This window comes from Phycodurus eques, chromosome 12 (genome assembly GCF_024500275.1).
Source record: "Phycodurus eques isolate BA_2022a chromosome 12, UOR_Pequ_1.1, whole genome shotgun sequence".
Classification (NCBI taxonomy): Eukaryota; Metazoa; Chordata; class Actinopteri; order Syngnathiformes; family Syngnathidae; genus Phycodurus; species Phycodurus eques.
Window position 1 is genome coordinate 16,471,174 of NC_084536.1, and position 26,119 is coordinate 16,497,292.

Here is a 26,119-nt window from a genome sequence, read left to right on the forward strand (position 1 = left end):
ACACGACAGGCCTTTCGAGTCATTTGCCGCAATTAGGGATGTGGTTAGGGTCCTACTGACACACACACACACACACACTCACACTCACACTGACAATAGCCACTTTGTATAACGTCCTGGCCATCAAATTTCAGCAGATAGATGAAGAAAAACGAGGGCAATTATTCAAAGCTTTCTGCAGGCCACATAAGAATTAAGATCAGTGCTACTGAAGGGGTTGAATAACGCAGGGTCCTCCTTCCATCCTGTAGTTAACGCATGAACATCACCAAAACCGGTGTTCGGTTAAACTGTTAACTATTCTTCTAGACGTTTAAGTGACTTTTAATGATTTATTAACCAGCACGGCAGGTGTTGCACGTTCATAATTCATGCCTTTTTTCCTCAGTCTGATGATCATTGCATCAATTATGCAGCCGTTGAAATCAGTTCAAGTAACTTGAGTGCACGCGACTTCAATCCCAAAACTTTAAACTGTTCAGTTTGCTCAATGCAACTGCTCCCCCCCCCCCCCCAGTTTGGTGTCAAACGAAGAAGTTTATTTGTCCAGCTGAGTTGACCCATGTGTCTGTCTGTCTGTCTTTCCATGTCTATGTCAGTTGTGTTTTTATCCAGGTTCTGTTGTAATACCCTGTTAACATTAATAGTGTCTTCTGCATTGTGTACTTGATTTAATTTCTAAAAATGTATTTTTGGATTACAGTATTTACATGTTTAAAAATATATATTTTAAGGAAATAACATGCTGTAATAAATACAGAAGTATAACAGATTTTTTTTTAGATTTCTTTTTTTCAAAATAACATTCTCTCTCCCCAGGAATTTTGTAAAAAAAAAAAAAAACAACAAAAAAAAACGTTTCTTAGGTTGCTTAAAAAAGCTGCTTTTACGATATGAAACATAGGCTCTCTCTTATGAATTTAGTTTATGCAAAAAAAAAAGAGCTGTAACAAAAAGGACTTATTTGTTAAATGTATTTTATTTAAATCAATTTTATGAGAACTGCTCGCTCACGTTAATTTATCATCATTATGTACAGAAAAGGTCTATTTCTTTCTTTCCGTCTGTCTAACGATCGTTTAAAACTGTCTCTCTTCATATTCTGTTGTAATACCATTTTAATAGTAACAGTGTCTTCTGCATTTTGTAGAAAAAAAACGTGCTTGAATTAATTTTAAAAGACTTTTGGGTTATATTTGGGTTAATTGATTCAATGGAAATAACGTGGTAACAAATGCCGTTACAACTAAATTTTCATCTTTTAAAAAAAAAAAAAATAACAACAACAACATGCTTTCTCCAAGAAATTTCGAAGGATTCTGTACAAAAAGAGCATTTAGAAAAACAAATTGTCTCTTATGGAGCGTACACTGTTGAAAGTGGTGTAATTACTCGAAAACGGGCTTATTTGTAAACTGTATTTGAACTCACTTGGATCAATTGAGTATGACGTTACACTTGTTGTACTATCATTGACCAAAGAGGGCACTGTGAATCAGTAGCTCCCTGGTCGATCAGTCACAGTGCCTCAGTGGCGGTTGAGCTGAGCGCACCGAAGGGATTGAGTTTCTGCAACTTTGCCCCCCAAAACACGCACCGGGATGCTGCAGCGAGGGGGATTTTGTGCGGCACTTTTATACCTTTTCAACGCAACTCTATTGCTGGCCTTCAACCTGGACACCAACTATGTGATCAGGAAAGACGGAGAACCCGGCAGTCTGTTCGGATTCTCTCTGGCCATGCACCGGCAGCTCAACCCGGACAAACGAATGTAAGTCTCCTTGTAACCTCAATGGAATCTACTCCGGAGGAAATGCCTTCAAAAGCAGACACAACTGCAAACATGATCATTCTCACTTTTGCCTCTTTACGTCACAACATTGTAACAGTATGCGTTTCATTTTAAAACAACGATTCAAGTTATTGTTGTAGCCTAAAAAGCACTATTGTGTTCTTTTTTTTTTTCTTTTCTTTTCAAGACTGCCAATGTGATGTATTGCATGTGAACTGAGAAGCATGCAGGCTGAAGACAAGTGAACAAACAATGGTGACAAGTGTCATGCAAATGTGCTGTAAAGTCAAGCCGGGCGATGAGCTCTTAACTTCCACATTTGAAATGTGCTCGTTTGTCATTGTTTAATTCAAACCAAGTAAGGAAGCGCTCCCTTGTTGCAGTTCTCTCTCGTGACAATCCGTGTCATGACATTTGGTATCTGGGCCTTCAGTGGGGACTAATTGTCCGATTTAATCCATCTCGTAATTCCATCACGATCACGTTGCAATTACACAGAGCAACAATACTATGCCAAACAGCATGCAACTGTTCCACGTACGTCGTCTGCGGCACTTCAGAATTAATATTGAACAACCTGGCAAAAACATTCTAAAAAGGAATCAAATACAGTGGCGCCTCGAGATACGAGTTTTTCAAGATAAGAGCTGTCACGTCGCCGATTTATTTTCGGGGGGCCTTGAGATACGAGCAAAAAATTCAGTTATGGGTGTGCTTTGGACCCCTACCGCTAGACGGCGGCAGCATCCATCCATCCATCCATCCATTTTCCAAACCGCTTATTCTCAGTAGGGTCGCGGGCGTGCTGGAGCCAATCCCAGCTGACTCTGGGCGAGAGGCGGGGTACACCCTGAACTGGTCGCCAGCCAATCGCAGGGCACATATGAACAAACAACCATTTGCACTCACAGTCACACGTAGTTGCCTACGGGCAATTTAGAGTCTTCAATCAACCTACAATGCATGTTTTAGGGGTGTGGGAGGAAACCGGAGTACCCACAGAAAACCCACACGGGCACGGGGAGAACATGCAAACTCCACACAGGTGAGGCCTGATTTGAACCCAGGTCCTCAGAACTGTGACGCAGATGTGCTAACCAGTCGCTGCTGTGCCGCCATCAAACTTTACAAAATTGGGTCACTCAAAGAATAAGGAGAACGCTCCCTCGTTGCAGTCCCCCCCCCAAGAACCCTCTAAACCAGGCCTGAGGCAGCAGAAATAAGGGTGTGCAAATTCTGCTTAACCTGATTTGAGGGGCTATTCTAATTTCCTCACCTTGCTCCAGCAGAACCTTGAGGGTTCCTGCCGGAGTGCCGCTAAAAGGAGAAGGCACAGAGAGGGTCGGCATGTCGAAGCCTGCGTCCGGCGTGAGGCTGCACGCATGCTGACCCTGCAGCAGCGTGAGCGGAGGCGGCTGGGATGACAAGCCCTGATAACGACATTCACTCAGATTTCACAGAGATTACAACCTGTGGAATTTTATCTCCGCGGCTGTTTTGACTGCGGCGAGCACGTACAGCTGACGCAGGGTTTCTATACAAGCCGTGCACGTTTATTATTATTTCTTTTCATATATAGCTTTTTGTAACATGCGTTGTGTTATTGGCTGGACTTTCATTGAGCAAGGAACCATTTTTGATAAGCTCACTATAAAATGAGATTTCCAATCAGATGAAAGGTAATTACAGTAATGACACTCATATTTTCAGTATTCTAAAATTTATTAGATAAAGATCAAACATACAACAACAAATAAAATAAATATGGTCTTAATTGAAATATACGCATTTTCCAAACCAACTCCTGCAGCGCTTCCTCTGTGCCTTAGATCAAACTGTCGTAGTCCTTATGTTGGCCGTCTGTCACCTAATGAAAGAAAAGGTCATTACACTGTGATATCATTATTAGAAATATCTTTCTGGTGATTGAAATACTTGAAATAAAAGATAAAAACATTGACGAATTGTAGGGCAAGTCACTAAAATTGCCAAGTTAAGCTGAAATGGAAATGGTCACAATAAAGCAGTAGAATCATGTGACTTCTGAGTCACTCCTCAAAGAAAGGTTGACATAATAATGAAGGTTAATAAAATATGGGGAAAGCATAGTTTATATTCTTTAGTAAGGGCTAAAATTTTTGTATTTCAGTGAGTGCCCTATAACTGGTTAAAGCCTATTTACTGTGAAAGTAATTTAGATTAACTATCACAGGTTGCGAGTCTGAAGTTGAATGTTTAAATAAATATGTAAAGCAGGGCTATAAGTTGACTAGTGGTTACATACAGTTATACGCAAATAGACAAGCGCTACAAACGCATTTGTCAACTGAACAAATGCATCACCAGAAGCTAAAGAAGCCGAGCTAATTAATGAAATACATTAGTTGCGCTCAAGTAAACAATTTAGAAAGTGGCAAACAGTGGAGAGGTGAGGAAGGGTGTCCTGCCTGGGCCACTGGTCTTTAGACCAGTATTTCAGAACCTTTATTGAGCCAAGGCACCCATTTTGCATTAGAATAAGTGCTATAGATAATATAGATGGATGGATTACTCACCAAACACAGAGATACAGAGTTAATGGCATATTTACGCCCGGAGGAGTTCACTTCAGATGACTAAAAATGAGTGTTGAACTTTTCACTGGTGCTTCCATGATGTCGGTGTGGTGCTTCACAGCTGGAAGTGGTCAGCTCTTCATTAGCTGGGTCTGCGCTCAATGAGCTTTCACTTGACTTGTCAGGCTAATTAGCCCCCGAGTCACATGAGCAGCGGTGGGATGAAATCATGGTAAAGACAGAAGAAGAGCGGATGTGCACTCTGTGCTTGTTTCTTCACAGCAATAGAATTTTGTTTAGTTTCATGTCAAAGCAGGTGAAAAACGGTAAGCAAGCGCGCAACTCATAATGACGCAAACAATTATGCAATCGATGCATTAGATAACATTTGCACTCCATGTTATTTTACAAAGGTTTACATCTCACAGCCTCTTGCTATGACTTTCTATGATGCATTAATCAGGACGATAGTCCAAATTGTAGCATTCTGGTGTCAACTTCTCAGGATTCACATGCGGTTCTAGTTCTACAAGAACTGCAACTCCTAATAAAGCCATTTATTGAGCACATTTGGTAACTTAAAACTCATTCACTGCCATTGACGGCTTTTGAAGTCAAATATCAATGTTAACTGGGAAGGTTGGCAATGAATGAATTTAATTTAAAAAAAAAAACATACTATAATAATATGGCATTGTCATGAAATAAAATAATGAACAGATTACAAATTCTGAAAATATCTGTCTGTTGGTCAGTACATCGGTCAGTACAGTCCGTCTGTCAGTCCATTGGATCAGTACGCCCGTCCCTCGGTTGGTCTGTCTGTTACCGGTCAGTCTGTTGGTCACGCCGTCTATCTGTCCTTCAGTCCATCCGTCCGTCCATTGATCAGTCCGTCTGTCAATCGGTCCATCCGTTGGCCCATTGATCCGTACGCCTGTCCGTCGGTCCGTCGATTGTTCAGTTGGTCGATCAGTCTGTCTGTCTGTCTGTCTATCAGTCAGTTGCTCGGTCCATCTGTCCATCTGTCTATCTGTCTGTCCGTCGATCTGTCGGTCTACACATTTGTATTTTTAACACAAATTATGATAATTTATTGTTTTTACTTGTTTTACAATCCAACATTTAGGATGGGAATCTAAAATGGTGCCTCCATTTTTTTATTACATCGCCAATTGTAAGCGTAAAATGCTGCAAGATAATTATTCGGTCACTGATGGTCATCGGCGGGACTTCGGTGCAGGCAGCGTGGGTACAGTTCCCATTCAGTGTAAATGTGGCTTGTTGACTGTCTGTACCTGTGTCCTGCTATTGACTGGCAACCGGTCCAGGGTGTAGTCTGCCTTTTGCCTGAAGTCATCTGGGATAAATAGTAAAGAAAATGGATGAATGGATATATAAATGGATAATCGTATTGATGAAGTAGAGACACCATTTCTTTTGATAGTGCTCCTCTCTTTTGCTTCTCTCTATACTATTTTGGACGAATAGATCCAGGTTGAATTTTGACAAAAGATACAGTTAGCGTAAGCTGAGAAAAGATGCTAAATTGACTGGACATGCATGCATGCCCATCTGTTCATGTGTAACCTAATAGATTAAACACGAGTGAATCCTCATCAGTCAAGACATTCCAGTCTGACTGTTTTGCTTTAACTTTGTGTCATTTCAAAAGGGGGAATGAACACAATTCATTACAGAGGTACAAAGATTTATTTTGAATATTTGAATACTTTGAATAAGTGTTGACTTAAAGATGTAAACTTTAATTACCCTATGGCAGGTCAGTTTGTGTGCATCATCGTTTGTGTGAATCAGTAAGAGCAGATACACTACGTGCACAGCTGTGGCACTACTGGAGCACGTGTTAACAAAGAGCGGCGGGATCATTGTTTGCACCCACTGTGTGTTGCGCTCGCACTTACACTGCAGTGACAGACAGACATGTGGCATGATGGGACTTCCTTTTGGCTCAGTGGTGTGTGTGCAGTGCACTTGTTGTCATGAGATGAACAGCTTTGGTCCATTTAACAGCTCTGGCCACACATTATCTTTGCCAAAGAGTACCACAGGCCATCATCATTTATTTTTTGCAATGCACACCAGATGAAAATGAAGCCTTAAAGGGAAAAAAAAGATTCTACCTCCTTATGTGGTGGAGGGGAACGTGTCCATCCATCCATCCATTTTCTGAGCCGCTTCTCCTCACTCGGGTCGCGGGCGTGCTGGAGCCTATCCCAGCTGTCATCGGGCAGGAGGCGGGGTACACCCTGAACTGGTTGCCAGCCAATCGCAGGGCACATAGGAACAAACAACCATTCGCACTCACATGCACACCTACGGGCAGTTTAGAGTCTCCAATTAATGCATGTTTTTGGGATGTGGGAGGAAACCGGAGTGCCCGGAGAAAACCCACGCAGGCACGGGGAGAACATGCAAACTCCACACAGGCGGGGCCAGGGATTGAACCCAGGTCCTCAGAACTGTGAGGCTGACGGTCTAACCAGTCGCCCACCGTGCCAAATCTTGAAATTAGACGATTACCAAGGGATTTTAGAGTTGAAATGTGCAACCCGGTGTAAGGCATTTAGGTTTGGGAGTAAGATCATAGGTTCCTCCGGACAATACAGACCATAACAATGCATCCTAAGCGCACAAAAATGGTTGCGAAGGAACAACGTTTTTAACTGGCCAGTTGAGTCCCATAGAAAATCCTTGGAAAAAATAAAAAAATGTGTCTTGGATGAAATAAATCATGAAAGCATCCAGAAGTATAACATATTTCAGGTAAATAATGAAACATTTGGTATATTTCAACTTTTGAAAGATACAGTATATATGTTATACAAAAAAAAAATCTAGGGAGCCAATAATGGTCGCTAATAACTGTAGGTTAATTCTTTCTGCTGCACCTGCACAATCTAATGAGATCCAATATAATATTAGCAACAGCTCTCATTATGATGCAGTACAGGTGTACACCATCAAACATAAACATATTGTTAAATTAATACCTCTCAAAAATTTGCAGCACTGTTTGATTGTTTATATATATATATATATATATATATATATATGATTAGGCTCATTATAATCCATCATGGTGAAAACTCGCACTCTGCTGTATGTTTTTCTTTGCAAAGGCAGATTTTAGTATACCTAAAGGTTTGACTAAGTGAGTGTCTATCATTATGTCAACATTTGCTGTTACATGACAAAAAGAGACATGCTTTCATTTTGGAGAGAAAACCGCTGCTTCACAAGTCAACCAGATGGTCATGTTGCGTGTAAATGTCAATATTAACCCTCAGTTACTTGCTAAATTCTACAACTTTTCCCAGGAGCCCTGCCGTTAAGTTTCTTGACAATTGTAACATACTGATGTGCTTTTCTTCATCTTATATTGCTAGTGTGGGCCGCATGATTTGTAATACTGGGCCCTATCATCTTTTTAATATTATGTAAATGTGTTTTTAGGGCTCCTGTCAGTTATGCGTCAATACAATTCTCCTTGCAGTACGACAACACGTGGGCGGCTGAAGTGCTGTAACACAGCTGCTGAAATGTCAACATAAAGGCAACTTTGTAAAAGCTCCTGTTTGTATTTGCATGTCACGAGTGGTCTTTTGTTTGGGCGCAGGCTTTGCAGTTTGCTCTCGGGTCAGACCTCCCCAGGAGGCGCGTCCTTGTTGGACAAATGATGAGCCACAGAGCTGGTCTGGAAGATCAATCGAAGAGCCTGCGAGGGGAAAGTAAAAAAGATAGACAGGATTTCCCTTCTGTCCCTTAAGGAAATTCCTGTAGTTATGGGCAGTGCCCAAATTATACAGCAGCTTCCAAACGCCATTGTGCTTCTAGACTTCTTGTTTAGAATCACTGTGGTATACAGATACACACTGCTTTCTTAAATCTCTGTTACCTTGACAAAGTTCTCCGATAGTGTTCCACTACTATATCGCGGTTAATTTTTTGTGCCCCCGCTATATCAAATATTTTGAATACTATGGTACTTATGGACATTTCAGACATACGGGACAGTTCCATGTTAGTTAATTTTTAAAAATACTTCCACAAGTCCGAATTTAGAGTTACGCGCCTTCAGTGTAGTACCACATTGTGCTGCAAATGCAGGCAGCACTAAGGAGATGCAGCGTAATTAAGACAAAGAAGAAGAGGCAGAGAAGGTCACCTAGGAAGGTGCAGGAATAGTCGCTGTTCCCACACAGCAGGCAGAACAATTGGAATATGCTGTTTGTATGTGTTGCTGCCCTACGTGGGTTAGAGGTCTCATATTTTCAAAAAACACCTTGGTTTTGTCATGCGAGTGTTCAGAAAAGGTCCCTCCGACAGCTACTTCTGTTTGACCCAGTTTTGTATCCGCTTTGTCCATATTTGACTTAGACCGCCCCTTTCCTCTGATTAGAAGACCCACTTGTGAGAGCACACGTTTGTTATGTTGACCGCGCTGGCTCGGGAGCGGAGAGGTAGGCGGAGATCTTCGCTAGTGACGTAGATAAGCTCGAAAACTTCGAATGACCTGATTTCAGGCTTCTCGACAGAAAAACGTCGAGAACTCAGGAATGCGTGGACGATTTTCCTTTCTATTTCACGTTTACTGAGGCACCATAGAGACAATATTATATCCCAAACACTAGAAAATATTGGTTTTGTAAGATATGGCATCTTTAAAGAAGCAGTTGTTTGATTTACCGTATCATCTCTTTTAATTTCCCTTCTATTGTGTTTCGTATTATAACTTAGCATTAAGATAGCAGTCTTGGTTTAGTTGAACAGATTGGTATTTAAATATACGTTTGATTCTCTTATGTTTTATGTCACTTTTACGATAAACTACAATTGGGGGTGAGAAATGAACAATTTAAAGCAAACTTGCTTTGCCTCTTATTAGTCTGATTTGGAATACAGTACTATTGCTTTATAATCTGCAGCCATTTTCTCTCAGTGTTATTTTAGAATCGCTTTAATACTGTATGTAACTTTCAAGCGAGTGAGAACAGGCGCCAAGGAATACTTTAAAAAGTGTCTTTTAATCAGTTGAAATGTTTTTAAAACTTGGGTTATGTGTTTTGCATAGGAAGTGGTGTGTAGACGTTTTGCTATATAATCTCCTCGTGACGTTATTTGGTGAAGTGTATTTATTTAAAAAAATCAAGGCCAAAAAGGATGTTTTTTTTTTTTTTTTAAGGACTACTCACAGTCAAATAATAACATTCACAGACAAAACAAAAACAAGCTTATCTGCCATGTTTTTGTCTTATGTTCGACTGTAACACACTCGGGTCAAACCTTGTAAGCTCAGAGTGGAGTGTTTCTGTTTTTACAGCATTCTGGAAAATGCAAGTATTTCCCCATTCAGTTTGTTCTAGTTTTGCTCTTTTGGGAGTTTTGTAAAGAGTGATTATGATACTGGGTGGGTTTACTGACATGACGTAAACATTTTTTAATATAGCAGTCTATATATACCCATCGGTGTTATGCATTAACGATGATAATTCTGCTTATAGGTCAAATCAATGGTGGAAAAATATTTGAAATCTTTTTTTACATCACCAAAACCTGGCATTTGAACAGGGGTGTTTAGACTTTTTATATCCACTGTTTGTCATTATGTGTGTGAAGCTTGTAAAGAGGAAAGGAGCAAATAACATGTAGTTGTGCTGATTGTGCCTTAACTGGGGCAACACTGCGACAAGCCCGCATTCTCCACAAGAAGTGCTGTCCGGAAAACAAAAGACTTGGCAGAACAGTTGTGTTATTGAACGAGCCCGAAATCTGACGATATACTGATAAGACTCCTGTTAACCCTTTCATTTAACTGAGCTTCTGGTGCACTCACCGATTAAATGCATGATTTCCACGTTCGTCAAATCATGTTGATGCGTGATGGCCGCGAGCTTTTAATTAGAGCACAACATGATTTGAACTGACAGATTTTATTTGTACGTTTTTTTTTCTTCAGGTTGTTGATTGGTGCCCCCCGAGCCGGAGCTCTGGGGAAACAAAATGCCAAAATCACTGGAGGACTTTATAAATGTGACATCAACTACTCTCCTGATTGTGAGCGCATTTTATTTGACAGTGAAGGTAAGAATGTACCTTGTCTCTATCCAATAAAACCATGCATGATAGAGAAAAAGCCAGTCTGTATCCTGGACTAGTTGCCCGTAAATTACAGTGTGAGTCAGAATTTAGCTCTGAGTGTGACCTGGATAAAAATCAGCTCAGTGAACCGCTACACTACTATTGGCTCATTTACCCAATGTTGTCTGTGTAACGCAGTGATGACCTCTTTATTGTGTTTCCTTGTTCGTGCCATTGCTTTGTCTTGGTCTAAACTTTGAAAGAGGATATCCGAGTTGAGAACAAGGAGAACCAGTGGATGGGGGTGACGGTACAGAGTCAAGGACCAGGGGGAAAGATTCTGGTAAGTAACCATCCATCCGTCCCTTTTCCATATTCCTTGTCCTTATTTGGATCCTCACTGGACGGTATTCCAGCTGCTTTTGGACGAGAAGTGGGCCAAACTGTGGAATGGTTGTCAGCCAATCGTAGGACACATTTAGAAAAACAATCACATTCACATTCACACCTTTAGCGCCTGAATGAACCTAACAAGCATGTTTTGGGGATGTACAAGTAGTTCCCAGAAAAAAATCAACTCAAGCACAAGGAGAACTGAAAACTCCACACAGGAAGATTCGAACCCCAAAGCTCAGAAATCTGAAGCACACGTTAACTACTAACTACTGCACCTTGCTTCGCATAACAATAACCACATCATAATAATAAACATACTGTTAAATCAGTGGACCTGACTGAAAAGGCAAAAATCTTGTAGCGTATTGATGTGTATTTTCACTTCAGACGTGCGCTCATCGCTACCAGAGGCGCTTGTTTGTCAACACGCCACAGGAGGCCCGTGACATCACAGGCCGCTGCTACGTCCTGAGCCAAGACCTGACCATCGACGAGTCGTCCGACGACGACGGCGGCAACTGGAACTTCTGCGAGGGCAGGGCCAGAGGTCATGAGATGTTCGGGTCGTGTCAGCAGGGTCTGGCCGCCACCTTCACCAAGGACTACCATTACCTGGTCTTTGGAGCGCCCGGCGCGTACAACTGGAAAGGTCTCGGCACGTTCAAAACACATTCGGTCGCTCCGTTGGGCGTGTGACTGATTCACTTTGCTCCCGCCAGGCATCGTACGCGTGGAGCAAAAAAACAACACCCTGCTGGAGATGGGCGTGTATGACGACGGCCCTTACGAAGTTGGCGATGAGCACATCTTGAACCCTGAGCTTGTACCCGTCCCTGCCAACAGCTACCTCGGTGAGCCACTTTTTTTTTTTTTTGCTTTGACTTGCGAGCAAAAATGTGAAACATGAGCGCTCCATGGTGGTGAACTCAACTCAAGTAATTTCACCTGCTTTTGAAAAAAAAAATATCTTCTCCAACATACAAAGAACTTCGTCTCTCAGCCGAGAAGTATCACTTCAACATACTTCCTTGATACAAATGACTAGTTTCCTATTAAGTCAGGGCTGTGGCGCCATCTTGTGGCATCTTAGAGCATCATAGAAAGAGCACAAAAAACACAAATAGGTGAATTTGTGAACAGCAAACCGTGACTAGTTGTGGGTTCACTGTACAACAAATAACAAACATGAATGCTCCGAGCTCATTAGAAAGGACTACTAAGTGTGACAGAAATACGCTTTGTACAGCAGTTGTGTGCAGTATCATCAATGTCTACGTTGCAACAATTGCAGTAGTCAAGTAAGCCATCTGTGGTCCAAGTAGCTCCATCTGTGCCCGTGTTTTTTGGGGTTTTTTTGCCCTGAGACCACTGACATCTGCTGTGGAAAATGATACAAGAAATGGCGTGTTAAAATATATGGATGATATTGAATAAATGCAGTGGCATTTTGTGAAAACTTATCCTCTCTTTTCTAAGCAGTAACGAAATTAAAATTGTCTGCTTTAAAGGCTTTCAATTTAAACCACAGCAGTGCTGACAGATAAAAGGTTTAGAAATGTGAACTATGAATACAGTATGCTAGAATATTGTGAACAACAACATTTATTTCAGTAGTATCTATTCAAAAAGTGAAACTCATTGAATTATATAGATTCAGTACACACAGTTGCTTATAGTTTACAGCGAACAAAAACATACAATTCACCATCTCCAAAATGTTTAATATTATATAAAAAAATAATCCCAATTATTTTTAATGTAGAAATTAGTCTGGAATTGTTCAATTAATCTGTAGAACATGTTTTTTTTTTTTTTAAATTGAACTACTGAAATAAAGTAAGAGCGTCAGCCTCACAGTTCTGAGGACCCGGGTTCAATCCCCGGCCCCGCCTGTGTGGAGTTTGCATGTTCTCCCCGTGCCTGCGTGGGTTTTCTCCGGGCACTCCGGTTTCCTCCCACATCCCAAAAACATGCATGGAAGGTTAATTGACAACTCTAAATTGCCCGTAGGCGTGACTGTGAGTGCGAATGGTTGTTTGTTTCTATGTGCCCTGCGATTGGCTGGCAACCAGTTCAGGGTGCACCCCGCCTCCTGCCCGATGACAGCTGGGATAGGCTCCAGCACGCCCGCGACCCAAGTGAGGAGAAGCGGCTCAGAAAATGGATGGATGGATGGATGAAATAAAGTAACTTTTTTACAATAATATAATTTATTGAGAATTTTTTTTTTTTTTTTAAAGAGGCACCTGTACAGAGGTGATCTGATCGCCCTGCCCCTAAAGCAGAGTCGGAATTGGCAGCAAGACATTCTTTCAACATCTTGGAGTCCTTCTGCATTTAGGATTCTCCTTAGACTCGGGTCACAGCATCGCCAGGAGGCGGGGCCTAACTGTGGTGGCTGGAGCACCCAGAGCCAATCACAGCGGAGCTGTGCTGCTGCTGAGGAAAGAGAACCAAGGCTCGGCCCGACTTGCTGTGGAACACACGCTGTACGGACCCGGGCTGGCATCCTCGTTTGGATACGACGTGGCCGTAGCCGACCTGAATGGGGATGGGTGCGTCGCATTTTCACATTAACCCGCCAGTTACAATAGATTATTTCATCAAAAACTGTAGTTGCACAGAGAAGATCGCAAAACTGCCTGCTGGTGGACTAGCCGCTTCTAATTGGACAGACTGGGAACCAAACCACGTCTATATTTGAATCAACTTAAAAGTCGATGCAATTTACCTCACGTAGAGCCGTAGAGAAGAGGGCAAAAATCATCAGTGAAGCCTCTGCCTTGGTCAAATGACGTCAAAGAGTTTACCATCGGAGGCTTTTGTACGTACGCGTGACATCATCGTAACAGAAGTGTCCTAAACAAAATCCCAAAATACCGCCAACGCATTTGTTTGACACAGATGGCAGGACATAGTAGTGGGAGCGCCCCAGTTCTACATGAAGGACAAAGACGTTGGAGGGGCTGTTTACGTTTACATCAACCAGGGGGGACGATGGCGAGGCGTCGCTCCTGTCCGTCTCAACGGGACCAGGGACTCCATGTTTGGCCTGGCAGTGGAGAACATCGGCGACATCAATCAAGACTCTTATGGAGGTAATTCAGCTGATGCCTTTTTTGTTGCTTTTTAACTGCAATACTGTTGCATTAACTGTGTTTCCGTCCTCAACCAGACATCGCCATCGGAGCGCCTTATGATGATGGCGGTGCTGGAAAGGTCTACATTTATCACGGCTCTGCACAGGGAATAAACACCCGCCCGGCTCAGGTTGATTTGATTCATAGATCATACATTAAAAATGACGGAATGGCCTTGAATATAAGTATAGTATAGAATGCAAGTGAGTCCAACTAAGCAAATGCAGTAAAAGCAAGAACAGCGAAGCCTCGTTTATCACGAGGAGGATACGTATGTTCCAGACCCATCCGTACAAAAAAAAAAAAAACATTTTGAAATAGTTTTACAGCCCTGATTTGCATATTCAAATGGATTCCTTACTTGAGTTTGCTGATAAAATTACATTGAAATAACTGATTTGAATATATCGTCATGGTCTCTTTTCCAGTACAACTCAGATTTAACCTCCAAGCGCTGTGGATATTAATTTAGTGTTTATGTTTCATGCTGGAATTGCTGCAGGTTTCTATATTAAAATTGTTTGACATTGTTGTATTTTATTCCAGATTATTAAAGGAAAAGATTACAACATCCGACTGTTTGGCTATTCTCTGGCAGGGAACATGGACTTGGACAGCAACTCTTATCCAGACCTTGCCGTGGGCTCGCTGTCAGACTCGGCACTCATTTACAGGTTTTTGTATTACTGCGCATTTTACAGGATTCCCGTGAATATTAGTCGGGAGCATTTAGTTACTTAACTTCACGTCAGGCGTTTATTATTTTCCAAATAGATTTTACAAGACTTGCAATATTGTCAAGATTATTTTCCACCAATATATGTTGCTTAATTAAAATAATAGATTAAAATCAATTTTTCATCATAATAGATATATAATAATGAATTTTATGGCATTACAGTATTATAATTAGGTTGTATTTTGAAAACTTGCAATCCGTATTTATTATTTTTACTGTTTTGTTTTTTCAGGGCAAGACCAGTCATTAGTATCCGCCAAGCCATCAAAATCTCCCCAAGGGAAATTGACCTGACAATAAAGAATTGTGGAAACAACATCTGGTAAGTATTCATTCAATTTTCTTTCATAATTCTCCACAATGTAATTCAGCAGGAAGCTATTTTCTGTCTTTAGCTTCACTGTGGACGCTTGCTTCAACTACAAAGCAAACCCTGCATCTTATAACCCAAGAATAAGTATGTATATCATCTTTTTTTTTAATTCTTCTTTTTTTTTAATCATTTTCATCCCAGGCTTCTTCTGTCTCACATCTTGTTTCGCTCTCCTTTTCTGCAGCTATCAGCTATTCTGTGGAGGCGGACGGAGATCGCAGGAAACAAGGGTTGCTCTCCAGAGTCGTGTTCTTGAACAAATCCAACTCGGAAACAGAACACCAGTTTAACGGTACCGTGGACCTCCGAGGACAAAAGCAGGAAACGTGCATTAAGATAGAAGCCAAGTTAAAGGTGAAAAAAAAAAAAACAGAAGAAAGGATCATAAAGCATCAACACCATGCATCTAGAATGTACTGTACACAATCATGAACCCATGTTACATGAATGACTGTATTCCGTAGATGGATTTTTCAACACAAACAAACCACATTCACGTGATAGTATTCGGCTAGCATAGTAGCCAAAAGAATACGCTCGCACAAACTGACATGACCTCACACGTGGGCAAACAAATGTGCATGCGTTTTTCAGCAAATAATGGAGGATAGGTTCCCCAAAATATCTGAATATGCGGGGGGGTTACTGTATACGTTCTCAAAAATATTGGGACACGCCTACTTAACTTAATCAGTTGTGGGTTGGGCTCTTGAATCTTAAGCGTTGATCAAACTAAAACATGTTATGCTTCCGTCCTTGTGGGAACCTTTTTTGTGAAATTTCTCTTCCAGCATGCCTGTGTCCCAGTGCACTGAAAAGTGACCTTTGGCCTCACAAACGTACCTCTGGATGAATGGACAAACATTCCCACAAGCACACTCCAATGTCTTGTAGAACAGTGCGCGCTATTACTTCTGCATCTTCATATTTTCCTTCCTTATTCATCTCCTGTTCTGTCATGGACAGTGTGTCCCAAATCTTCATTTATGAAAGAAACGTAATTTCATGGGTTTTTTTTGTTTTTTTTTTGCATAGGACAACATTAAAGATAAGATGCGCAGCATTCCCGTGGAGGTGTCTGCACAAATAGTCGGTACGAAGCGACAAAAGGCAAAGAACGGCCTCCCGCTGCTGATGCCCATCTTAGACTCTTCTCAGTCAAGCAAAGAAACTGTTGAGGTAAAACAACAATTCATTTTTTTATTGAAGTAAACATATTACCATGCTAACGGATCACTTTTATCATTGTATTTGCTGTTGTAGGTCAATTTTGTGAAGGAAGGCTGCGGAAGTGATCATGTTTGTCGCAGTAACCTGATGATGGACTACAAATTGTTGTACAAGCAAAGCAATCAAGACATTTACTCGCCCTTGCCCATGTGAGTAACAGAAAGAACCTACTTCATATAAAATAAGATCAAATAAAGTAATCCTTCCATAATCCCCAGAGGGGAAATTCAGGTGTTTCAACAGCACACAGATGATTGTTTGATAAATAAAAATAACAACAAAATAAAAATACATAGTAAGAAACTGCAATACATCCGTTCAATTTCTGTAGTGCTTCGTTGGTATTCATTTTGTCAAATACAATGGAACCTCCATTTAACTGACTAATGGGGGGGTTGTCCGTTAAAGCACTTTGTCCGTTAATTTGCAGCACTTTTTTCATGGCCTAAAAAACACCCAGTACAGTACAAAATGATTGTAAATAAGTGTAAAAAAGTTGGAATCATTATATGGCAGTTGGGAGTGAGTGAATGATTCAGAAAATAACTTTAATTTAAGTAAACTAAACGGTGAGGCAGCATAGTGGACTAGTGGTTAGTATGTCTGCCTCATAGTTCTTTGGTCCGGGGTTTGCATCTCATTTCCGGACTGTATGTTCTCCGTGTGCTTGAAGTGGGTTTTCTCCCACATTTAGAAAACATGCATGTTCTATTTTTTTGAAGACTAAATTGTCCTTTGTTGTGTATTTGAGCGCTTTTGTGCGATGTCCTGCCTGAAATGTTACACGTTCAACAGCCGTATGCATTCATCCCCAAATAAGTGCTCGTGTTTGCGCATCCGCAGCAGGAACAACGTGCCCGTGTTTCATGTGACTTACGAGAGGAAGGACTTGGCTCTGCGACTGACCGTCAGCAACGCGAAGGCCGACGACGCCTACGAGGCCAAGCTGTCGGGCTCGTTCCCCGACACGCTCTCATACTCGGGCGTGCGCTCGCATCGCGCCACGGTAAAGCCGAGGACCAAAGGCTGTGTTATTCTAAAACTTTCCACTTGAAATAGAAGTTGTATTACTCCAAAAACAACACTACAATACAGAGCCCCTAACGTGACAGGAAAATGAAAAAAACAACAACTTTGTGTTGTTTCCTTGCAAGTTTTGTGAGAACCTGCAAAAACAAAAAAACATTTCAACCATGTCGACTTTATTGTCATTGTGCATGGTACATCAAATGAAATGCATGAGATGTTTATCTTTTACACATTTCGCAGTTTAATTCCAGCTCTGTATTAGATATAAAATACAAAACACTGAGTGAAATTCTCTTAGAAATTCGAATCAATACTAACTAAAAACATCATAATAATTATATATTATTATATATTATTATAATTATATATTAATAATTATAATTATAGAAAGATTTTGCTTCTTTTTACCTTTGTGATTTCCTTTAGTCGGAAGTCTTAATAATTATCAGAGAAACAATTATTTATATACTTAATTTTAAAAATGATTTTGTAAAAGGCCCTTTATACATTTAATTTAACATTTGAATTCTCCCATTTTCCTTTATTATTATCATTTTGACTTTCTTCATAGGCTGGTTGAGAGAAGTCATGCCCACCTACTGCAATAAATAATGAGCTTTGAAAAGCCACCCATGTTACCAAATATACATAAAATAATACAAGTACAGCAATACATTGACAGATAAATGTGACTCAGATCGCATTTACCGCTCTACTTTCCGAAAGTATTTTCTAACTTTCCCGTAGATGGACAAGCAGATCATTTGCGTGGCCAATCAAAACGGCTCTCAGGCCGACTGCGAGCTCGGCAACCCGTTTCAGCAGGGCTCCGAGGTACGAACGCAAGCGCGCCATTCTTATGGTGGCACTTTTGTAGCTTTTCATGGACAGTATTTGCATTTGAATGAATTAATTTTCCACTAAGGTTACATTTGACATCATCCTGAGCACTGTGGCGATGACTCTGGAGGCCACGGAGATTGACATTGATCTGCAGCTCCACACGTAAGAACTACAAAGGTCACTTGCTCACCACCAGCTCTGCTGTGTTGGGTTCTTGTTTTGAAAATTGGGATTATTTCCTGGATGGACATTTCCCCCTTTCTTTCTGTTCAGAACCAGCGTACAAGATCTGGCCCGTGTGAGAGTCAAAGCCAAAGTGGTGATTGAGTTGCCATTGTCGGTTACTGGGTATGTCTGTGCCTGACGGCGGGAACGTATACAGCACATGTGGTGAGAGAAGCTCACTATTGTCTTGCTTGAATCCATCAGGGAAGCCAACCCTCATCGTATTTCATTCGGAGGAGTCGTGAGAGGAGAAAGCGCCATGGAAAGCGAAGACGAGATCGGCGGTTTGGTCAATTACACATTCAGAGTATGTTGGTATGACTCAAGTGCTCGCAAAGTCAATTATTTGGCTTAATAATTGTCAACAAATTGGGTGGTGGATGTGCTGATTTTGAAGGCTCTCCGATCCACTATGCTTCAGGCAGCTGGAGTTACACAACAAAATCAGCATTGTTTTGTTTTGTTTGGTTCTGTTCCCTGGTCAATCCCAGGGCACATATACACAAATATACCCACACAGATACAGATTCACACCTATTACAATTCAGAGTCATCAGTGAACCTAACTTGAATGTTTTTGATGTGCGGGAGGAAGCCAAAGTACACGGGGAAACCCACGCAATCACGGGGAAAACGTGCGTCCCTCGTGCACGCAGTTGTGCAATGGGAAGGCAGCGTCAAGAAAAGGATAAACTGAGGAGGAAGGCAGGCTGTGCGGCAGAAAGGAGGATGTGAAACATTGGGAACAAGCTTCCGTCCGTCACGGACAATCCACAGCATCCGCTGCACACCATTTCCAGGCAGTGGAGCAGCTTCAGTGGCAGGCTGATATTACGGCCGTGCTCCACTGACAGCCTGAGGAAATCCTTCCTCCCACATGCCATGCGGCATTTTTCATTCTATCCTGAATGGGAAAAGTTAATATTATTCCTTCAGCTCTATTTCTTTTTCACCCCCTATCAGATTAACAATTTGTGGGCCTCTTCTGTCAAATCCTCACTACACATCCAGTGGCCCAAGTCCAACAAAAATGGTAAATGGCTTTTGTACCTGGTGAAGATGAAGGCTAAAGAAGGACCGCGCGACATCATTTGTACACCAGAGTCTGAGATCAACCCTCTCAAACACATCCAGGTACAATTGAATACAAACGCCTCTCACAGCCAGAAAATTGATTGATTCCTTGCTAGGTGATAAGAGCCAATGTGCTTTCAGGAGAGTTCCGCATTCAGGACAAAGCGGGAAATTGTACAGAAAAAGACAAGAGGCAAGACTTCTTCAGTCTCAGTCAAAAATAAGATTTTGGTGAGCATTGTGCTGCATAAGACTCAAGCACATAGCACAAGCTGTGCAATAAGATGTGGATGTCTTTATGGAGGTTTAAGACACTGTTTCCTCTGTAGGCGTGTGGGAAAGAACTGCAGTGTGCGGTGCTGAAGTGCCCCCTGCGTGGACTCGATGGGGCCACAGTGGAACTCAGAGCGCGACTGTGGAACTCAACCTTTCTGGAGGTGGCGTATTATTTTTCAATATTAGTACTATTATTATCAGTGGAATCCAGAGGTGGCAAAAGTACTCACCCTCTCTTCTTAAGCAGAAGTAGAGATACTTGTGTAACAAAGCAGAAGTACTGATTCAACTCCTGTACTTGGGTAAAGGTCAAAAAGTACAGACTCTGAAATATACTTAAGTACAAAAATCAGAAGAAGAAATGAATTCTTACTTGACAATTATTATATCAATTGATAGCACAATTGAAAAAAAAATCTGCATCAAATAGTTTCCCTTCTTGTATTAAATTGCTTGCAATAAGAAAACGATAATAAAAGAGATTCACTGTACATATTATGAAGACAATGCGACCTTTGATACTATTGTGAACTGGAAAACCAAAATACTAACTTAGCTAATGATAACATTGTGAAAAAAAACACCTTAGCTGTATATGTTTTTTCTGGTATACATTTTTTTTAATGCCAGAAGATGGCACTGCAGTTTATAGGCTGGCATAAGAAACAACACATTAGCCGCGACTCATTGTTGTAGCCAAGAAAAATGACGTTACCTCTCTCTATTTACATCTTTGTTACTTGGTGTCGTCATCCACAAAGATTACAAACTTTAACAAATCAATTTTGACAAACTGTGTAGTAGAAAATACAGATATCTGTTCTCAAATGTAGGCAATAAAAGTCAAATGTGGTCTGAAAAATAAATACACAAGAAAAAAACTAGTTAAGTACAGTAATTGAGTATTTGCACTTAGTTACTTACCACACTCACGCTTATCTGGTTTTGTCTTGTCACAGGATTACACTTCTCTTTCGTCCTTGGACATTATTGTGAGGGCTTCACTGGTGCTCCACACCCGGGCCACAAACACGATCCTGAGAACCCCTGACACCGAAGTAAGGCGCAAGTTGTCGGGTGGAATACGCTGCGGTGCTCTCCAATCCTGCCTTTCTCAGGCAACTGTGTGTGATGTGGCAGGTGACCCTTACAGTGTTCCCAGAGAGTGCAGTGGCCCAGTATGGTGGCGTCCCCTGGTGGATCATCGTGGTGGCTGTTCTTGCAGGGATCTTGATTTTGGCTTTGTTGGTCTTTCTGCTGTGGAAGGTGAGTGGAAGGAATGTCAAAGTAGGAGAGGAGGAAAAATATGATGAAGTTGGGATTTTCTTGCTTATTGTCAATTTTTTTTCAAGTTGTTCTTCTTATCTGAAACACAAAGGAAACAAAAATTGTGTTGTTTTTCTGATTTAAAAAAAAAAAAAAAAAAAAAAGACAAAATGTTGAGAAACACGCTTTGCATTGGACAACGACCATAGTCGTATGCAGCTTTGATTTTGTTGAATAATAGTGGTACCTTGACTTATGAATGACCCAATTTACAAGTTTTTTCGAGCTGTCGCCTGGCTGATTTTTTGCTTTGACTTGCCAGCAAAAGTTTGAGATACTAGCGCAAGACAGTGGCAAGTGAACTCAACTCACTTCACAACAAGCAGAATTTTGGCAGATAGTGAACAATTATTATTTAAAAAAAGGCCTTCAAGCTTTTTATCACCACGTGTATTTAAAACAATCACATACAGTAACTTTGCCTTAGGAAAGTCCACTAGCTTAGTGCTAACATACAATGCAAAATGCGATAGACGGGGCAACCAAACTAGCAGTGATGCTAAGGTAGTTATAAATATATCACAAGCAGCAACACATGAGGACAGACAATATAAAAATGCTCACAGCCATATATTCTTTATCGTCTGCCAAAATGACTAATATTACTGCAGCTTACTTTGTCTGTTGTAAAACTCTTCTTCGTGTGTGCCTGTATATCTGTATTATACTGCTCCCAGTGGCCAAGGCGCGCACAACACAAAATTTAGTACACTTGCACGAAGTGTAGATCAAAACAGATTTAATCACTACACCAAGTGTTTTCCAACCAATGTTGAGTCAAGGCACATACCTTGATAAAACGGCCCCCCGATATAACTGCTATCGGATAAAATGGACCGTTGAGACTGAACATTGTGTCCAAAAATATTTTCCATCTGTCACTTAAAATGCCATTGGCTAAGTCGTACGTTGTAAGTCGTTACTGGTGCTGTGGCGCAAAATAGGCAGAGAACGGGATTGACGTAATTGCGGGTCACAGATATACAATATTATTAGATCAAATTCCAAAAGTCGTGCCTCCCGTACCTACGTGGCGGCCATGTGACAATGGTTATATCTATTGTCTATTGTGCGTAGAGCAGAGAGCGCGCGGCATGGCTGCAGTGTTAACGCTGAGGAGCACAAACACAACAGACACACTTTGGAGTCTGGAACATGTTATTTTTGGTACAGCAACAGTTTTTTTTTTTTGGGGGGGGGGGGGGGGGGGCAAGCTGTTCACCTTTGGCAACACATTTGGAACTAGGAAGCACACTGATTCCTCGCGGCTCATGGAAGCGACCCGCCTTGAATCGCCTATGAGTACGTCAACAATGCCTACGTCAAGCACACCAGTGTGGTAAATTGGGATAAATTATAAAACTTTTCAAATATTTTCAAGCTTTTTTAGTTATTTATAATAACCTTGTACTGTAATGGCCGTTTTAGGCCATGAAAGAAATCTACAAAGCCATAATTTTGTACTGTACAGTAATATGGGCGCATACGACCCGAAGTGCTTCAACTTAACAGACAATCGGCTATATCGGACGACGCCCTGGCCCCTATTAATCAGTTCTATCGAGGTTCCACTGTATTTTACATTAGAAAACATCTGAAGGCACACCATTGAACAAAAATGTCACAAAAAGTGGTTACACAGGTTGATTGCTATCTAGTGGAAGAGCATTTAGTTGTTCTGCCTGTCAATAACCGTCACTGGCATAGATAGATGAACAAAGATACATGCAGTAAATGAATAATTATCAGATCATTGAAATGAAATTGGGATCATTTATGTGGCACACTTGATGATCTGGTTGGAAATCACTGCCCTACACCAAGCAGGGGTTAGGTTTTAAGTGTTCATGTGTACAGCGCACGTTCGGCCATGTCGCTCAGTGTGCGGCGGGCCTTAGATTGTTACTTTTCAGTCTTTTCTGAAAAATTCATACCAGGTGACCGTTTTTCACTCATTTTGTTTGTGATTGTTGATTGATCACACTTGCTCCGCCCCCTCCCTTCAGTGTGGCTTCTTCAAGAGAGCATCCAAAGACCAGTACAACGCGGCCTATCACAAGGCTGAGATCCATGTTCAGCCCTCTGACAAAGACAAACTCTCTGCCGAGGCCTGATTTTATGCTCTGAACAGGTTCAAAAACAAGCAAAAAACAAATAGCATTGAGCATGTGCGGCGACTAATGAACTCACCTCAGCAGCTTTATGTACAGATGCAGAGCCGGCCCAAGGAACAAGACAATTAAGTACCTGCTTTGAGCCACGCGACCACTCGGGGGCACCAAAGAGCAATTACTCAACAGCCTGGAGTAGTATTTTTATATTTTTTTTTTTTGGGGGGGGGAGAACAAAGTAGCACTGAAGAAGGACAGATAAAATAAAAAAGTTAGAATTTTTGTTTTGGAATGTAGTTTATTTAGATTTATTTTGTAAACTAAAGCGTTTGCACACTTTTACATAGTTTAAAGGCCTAATTATTGAACTTTATATATTTTTAAACCACTTTTGTCACCTTGTTTAAGATTAATTATTTAAGTTCAGTGGTGTTTCAAGACGAGTGACCAGACATGCGTTTTTTTCAAGATACAAGCTATCATTCGGCGTTTGTTTTTTTTCTGGGGGGGGTTCATTTTGACTTGTGAGCAAAAATATGAGATACAAGTGCTGTATGGTGGCAGTGAACTCAACTCACTTCACAACAAGCAGCAGTTTGGAAGGCACTGAACAATTCTTCCAAAAAGGCTTTGAGCTTTTTAATGCCAATCCCAGTTGAAGTTTACTGCCAAACTAAACATAAAACAAAGAGAATTACACATAGCGTATTTAAAAGAACCACATAACTTTGCCTTAAAGTCAGCTACCTTAATGCTAACACGTAATGGGAAATGCCATAAATGTGCTAACAAATAGAATCAGTGTCGAGTTGATATAACACTTTAAGTGATGGATATTTGAACAACACTTGGACCGATAAAGTAATAACACAGGCATATATTCTTTATCATCTGCAAAGAATGGCTAACATTACTGCGGCTTACTGAGGAGCTGAGACCGTCTCCATGTACAGGATACTGTATTTCCTTGACATTTGATTATTTTATCTAACACTCTATTTTTGTACATTTGATGTTTTATATATATGTCAATGTAATTTAATTTGGTCTTGAAGTTAATAGATCAATCATCATTATTATTGGTGGAAATACAGGGCCCCTAAAGCAAATTTTGCTCAAGGCTTGGGCCAGCTCTGCATGAATGTAACCTGACACATATTGCACACAATCAAAATACATTTCTATTGTGGAATATGTGTCACAAAATCATCATTGTTGTATAATTGTGTGCTCTGCAGGTGCTTTTGCTGACATCTTCTTGGCTTTTGGAAATGTACAATGAAATGCGGAAAGCATGCTTAACATTCTTTACGTTCTGTCTTTTTGCCCAGCCAGCACAACTATTGCATGTTTAGGTTGATCTTAGTTGTGATAATCATTTGTGAAATTTGTCTTCCGTCCAGTGCGGCTTCTTCAAACGCTCCAAGCAAGAGGACGCGGTCCCTCAGTATCACGCCGTACGGATTCGAAAGGATTCTCCTGACTATGAAGACGGCAAAGTCAAACTGGATCCTTTTGAGAAGAAGCAGTGGATGACAACATGGGTTGACAATGAAAGTTACTCATAAGTTGTTTTGTTTTTTTCAAGCTTTGCGTCAGGGAAGACCTATTGTTCTTCAATTACACTTAATAGACACGTAACACCTGCGAAATCTAATGAAGAGACAATTCAAGAGCTGTATTCTGCTTTAACAAAAAAATCATCTTTTTGATTTTGATTGAAATCATCTTCAAAAAGAAGATTAAAAAAAATCATGTTCATCTATATTTGTAAAGACAGAATTCTTGTTACAGCTCTTCATATTTTATGGCAATAAGTGTCCAAGCCAGTAAAAGACAATGATCTGTGAATTCTTGTTACATTTCTTCATGTGCATACCAGGACTTACGCCAGTCTTCTTTCACTGTATGTATCGATATTTTTTTTTCATGTTTTTGTAACTTTTGTATATATTTCTGGACATTGTATATATTTATTTTTTTGATAAATCACGTATGATGGAGCCAAAGATGTTGAGTCTTTAGTTTTAGCTGGACTAACATCCATTTTAAAATGAACTACTGATCTGATGTAGTGGTACTGTCTCATTGAAACCTTGCAGAAAAAAAAAAAAAAAACTATGCAAAGACGGCACAGTTGACTTTTTGTATGTATTGTATTTAAGGACTTTTATATTTCTGTTTTTAAATATCAATCAAACCCACGGGCGACAATGTGAACATGTTTTTGCTTGTTTTTAAAAAAATATATATTTCTAAGGTAGCATCATCACTGAACAAGTAATCTCTTTTATGAGAAATATAAAGGGACATAAAAAAATGTCCTGAATTAGATTATTCAGAATGTAAATTTTGATAGATGTACTGTTTAATTGTCAAATGGAATAAACAATGTTCTTCAAAAATGAACTTTGCTGCTATATTCTTTTCCACTTTTAAGTCCTGCAATTACTTCTTTTTGTATTTTTGCATAGACAACAACATTAGGTACACAAACAGTACATGCGCTCATAATTGGCAGAAATCAAATAGATTTATGAGTCAAAATGGTTTAAAGGAACTAGTTAATGGTGAGAACATGTCACTTATTCCATAGTTCTGGACTTAAAAACATCTGCAGAAAGAAAGATTTCCAACACCAAAAAAAGGAGCCTATTTATTTTAGCTTTATTTTCTGATGTTTTTTTAAGAAATGGACTCTATGTACGCACCACTTCTGAGTTTGGGCCTAGGCTGCAAGTTAAATTCCGGTTGCCTAGTGATAACAATGACAGCATACAACTCTTAAAAGTATTCTCGCTGTTTGCTGGAAATACATAAAGTTACCCTGAATGACGTATCACTATTATAAATGTTAGTTATTCAAGTAACATTGAAGGATCCTTATCTGTTTTGATGATTCGTTCGT

The 26,119-nt window shown here is 40.5% G+C and overlaps 1 protein-coding gene across 2 annotated transcripts; it reads left to right on the forward strand.

Moving 5' to 3' along the window:
* The first annotated feature begins 1,523 nt into the window (after positions 1–1,523).
* Positions 1,524–25,606, forward strand: itga6a (integrin, alpha 6a). Of its 2 annotated transcripts, XM_061691856.1 has the most exons (26): positions 1,524–1,771; positions 10,328–10,452; positions 10,713–10,792; positions 11,233–11,494; positions 11,565–11,696; positions 13,187–13,400; positions 13,750–13,943; positions 14,021–14,115; positions 14,532–14,659; positions 14,957–15,046; positions 15,120–15,181; positions 15,282–15,451; positions 16,133–16,276; positions 16,361–16,476; positions 17,171–17,333; positions 18,104–18,190; positions 18,282–18,361; positions 18,473–18,547; positions 18,629–18,731; positions 19,388–19,558; positions 19,640–19,729; positions 19,828–19,935; positions 20,734–20,832; positions 20,915–21,040; positions 23,107–23,231; positions 24,615–24,697. In XM_061691856.1, exons 1-25 carry the CDS (start codon positions 1,602–1,604, stop codon positions 23,212–23,214), a joined length of 3,192 nt encoding a protein of 1,063 aa, XP_061547840.1. In that variant the 5' UTR covers positions 1,524–1,601; the 3' UTR covers positions 23,215–23,231; positions 24,615–24,697. The 2 variants fall into 2 exon arrangements, with proteins under 2 accessions (XP_061547840.1, XP_061547839.1); XM_061691855.1 differs by lacking the exon at positions 23,107–23,231 and having other exon boundaries at positions 24,615–25,606.
* The last annotated feature ends 513 nt before the right edge of the window (positions 25,607–26,119 follow it).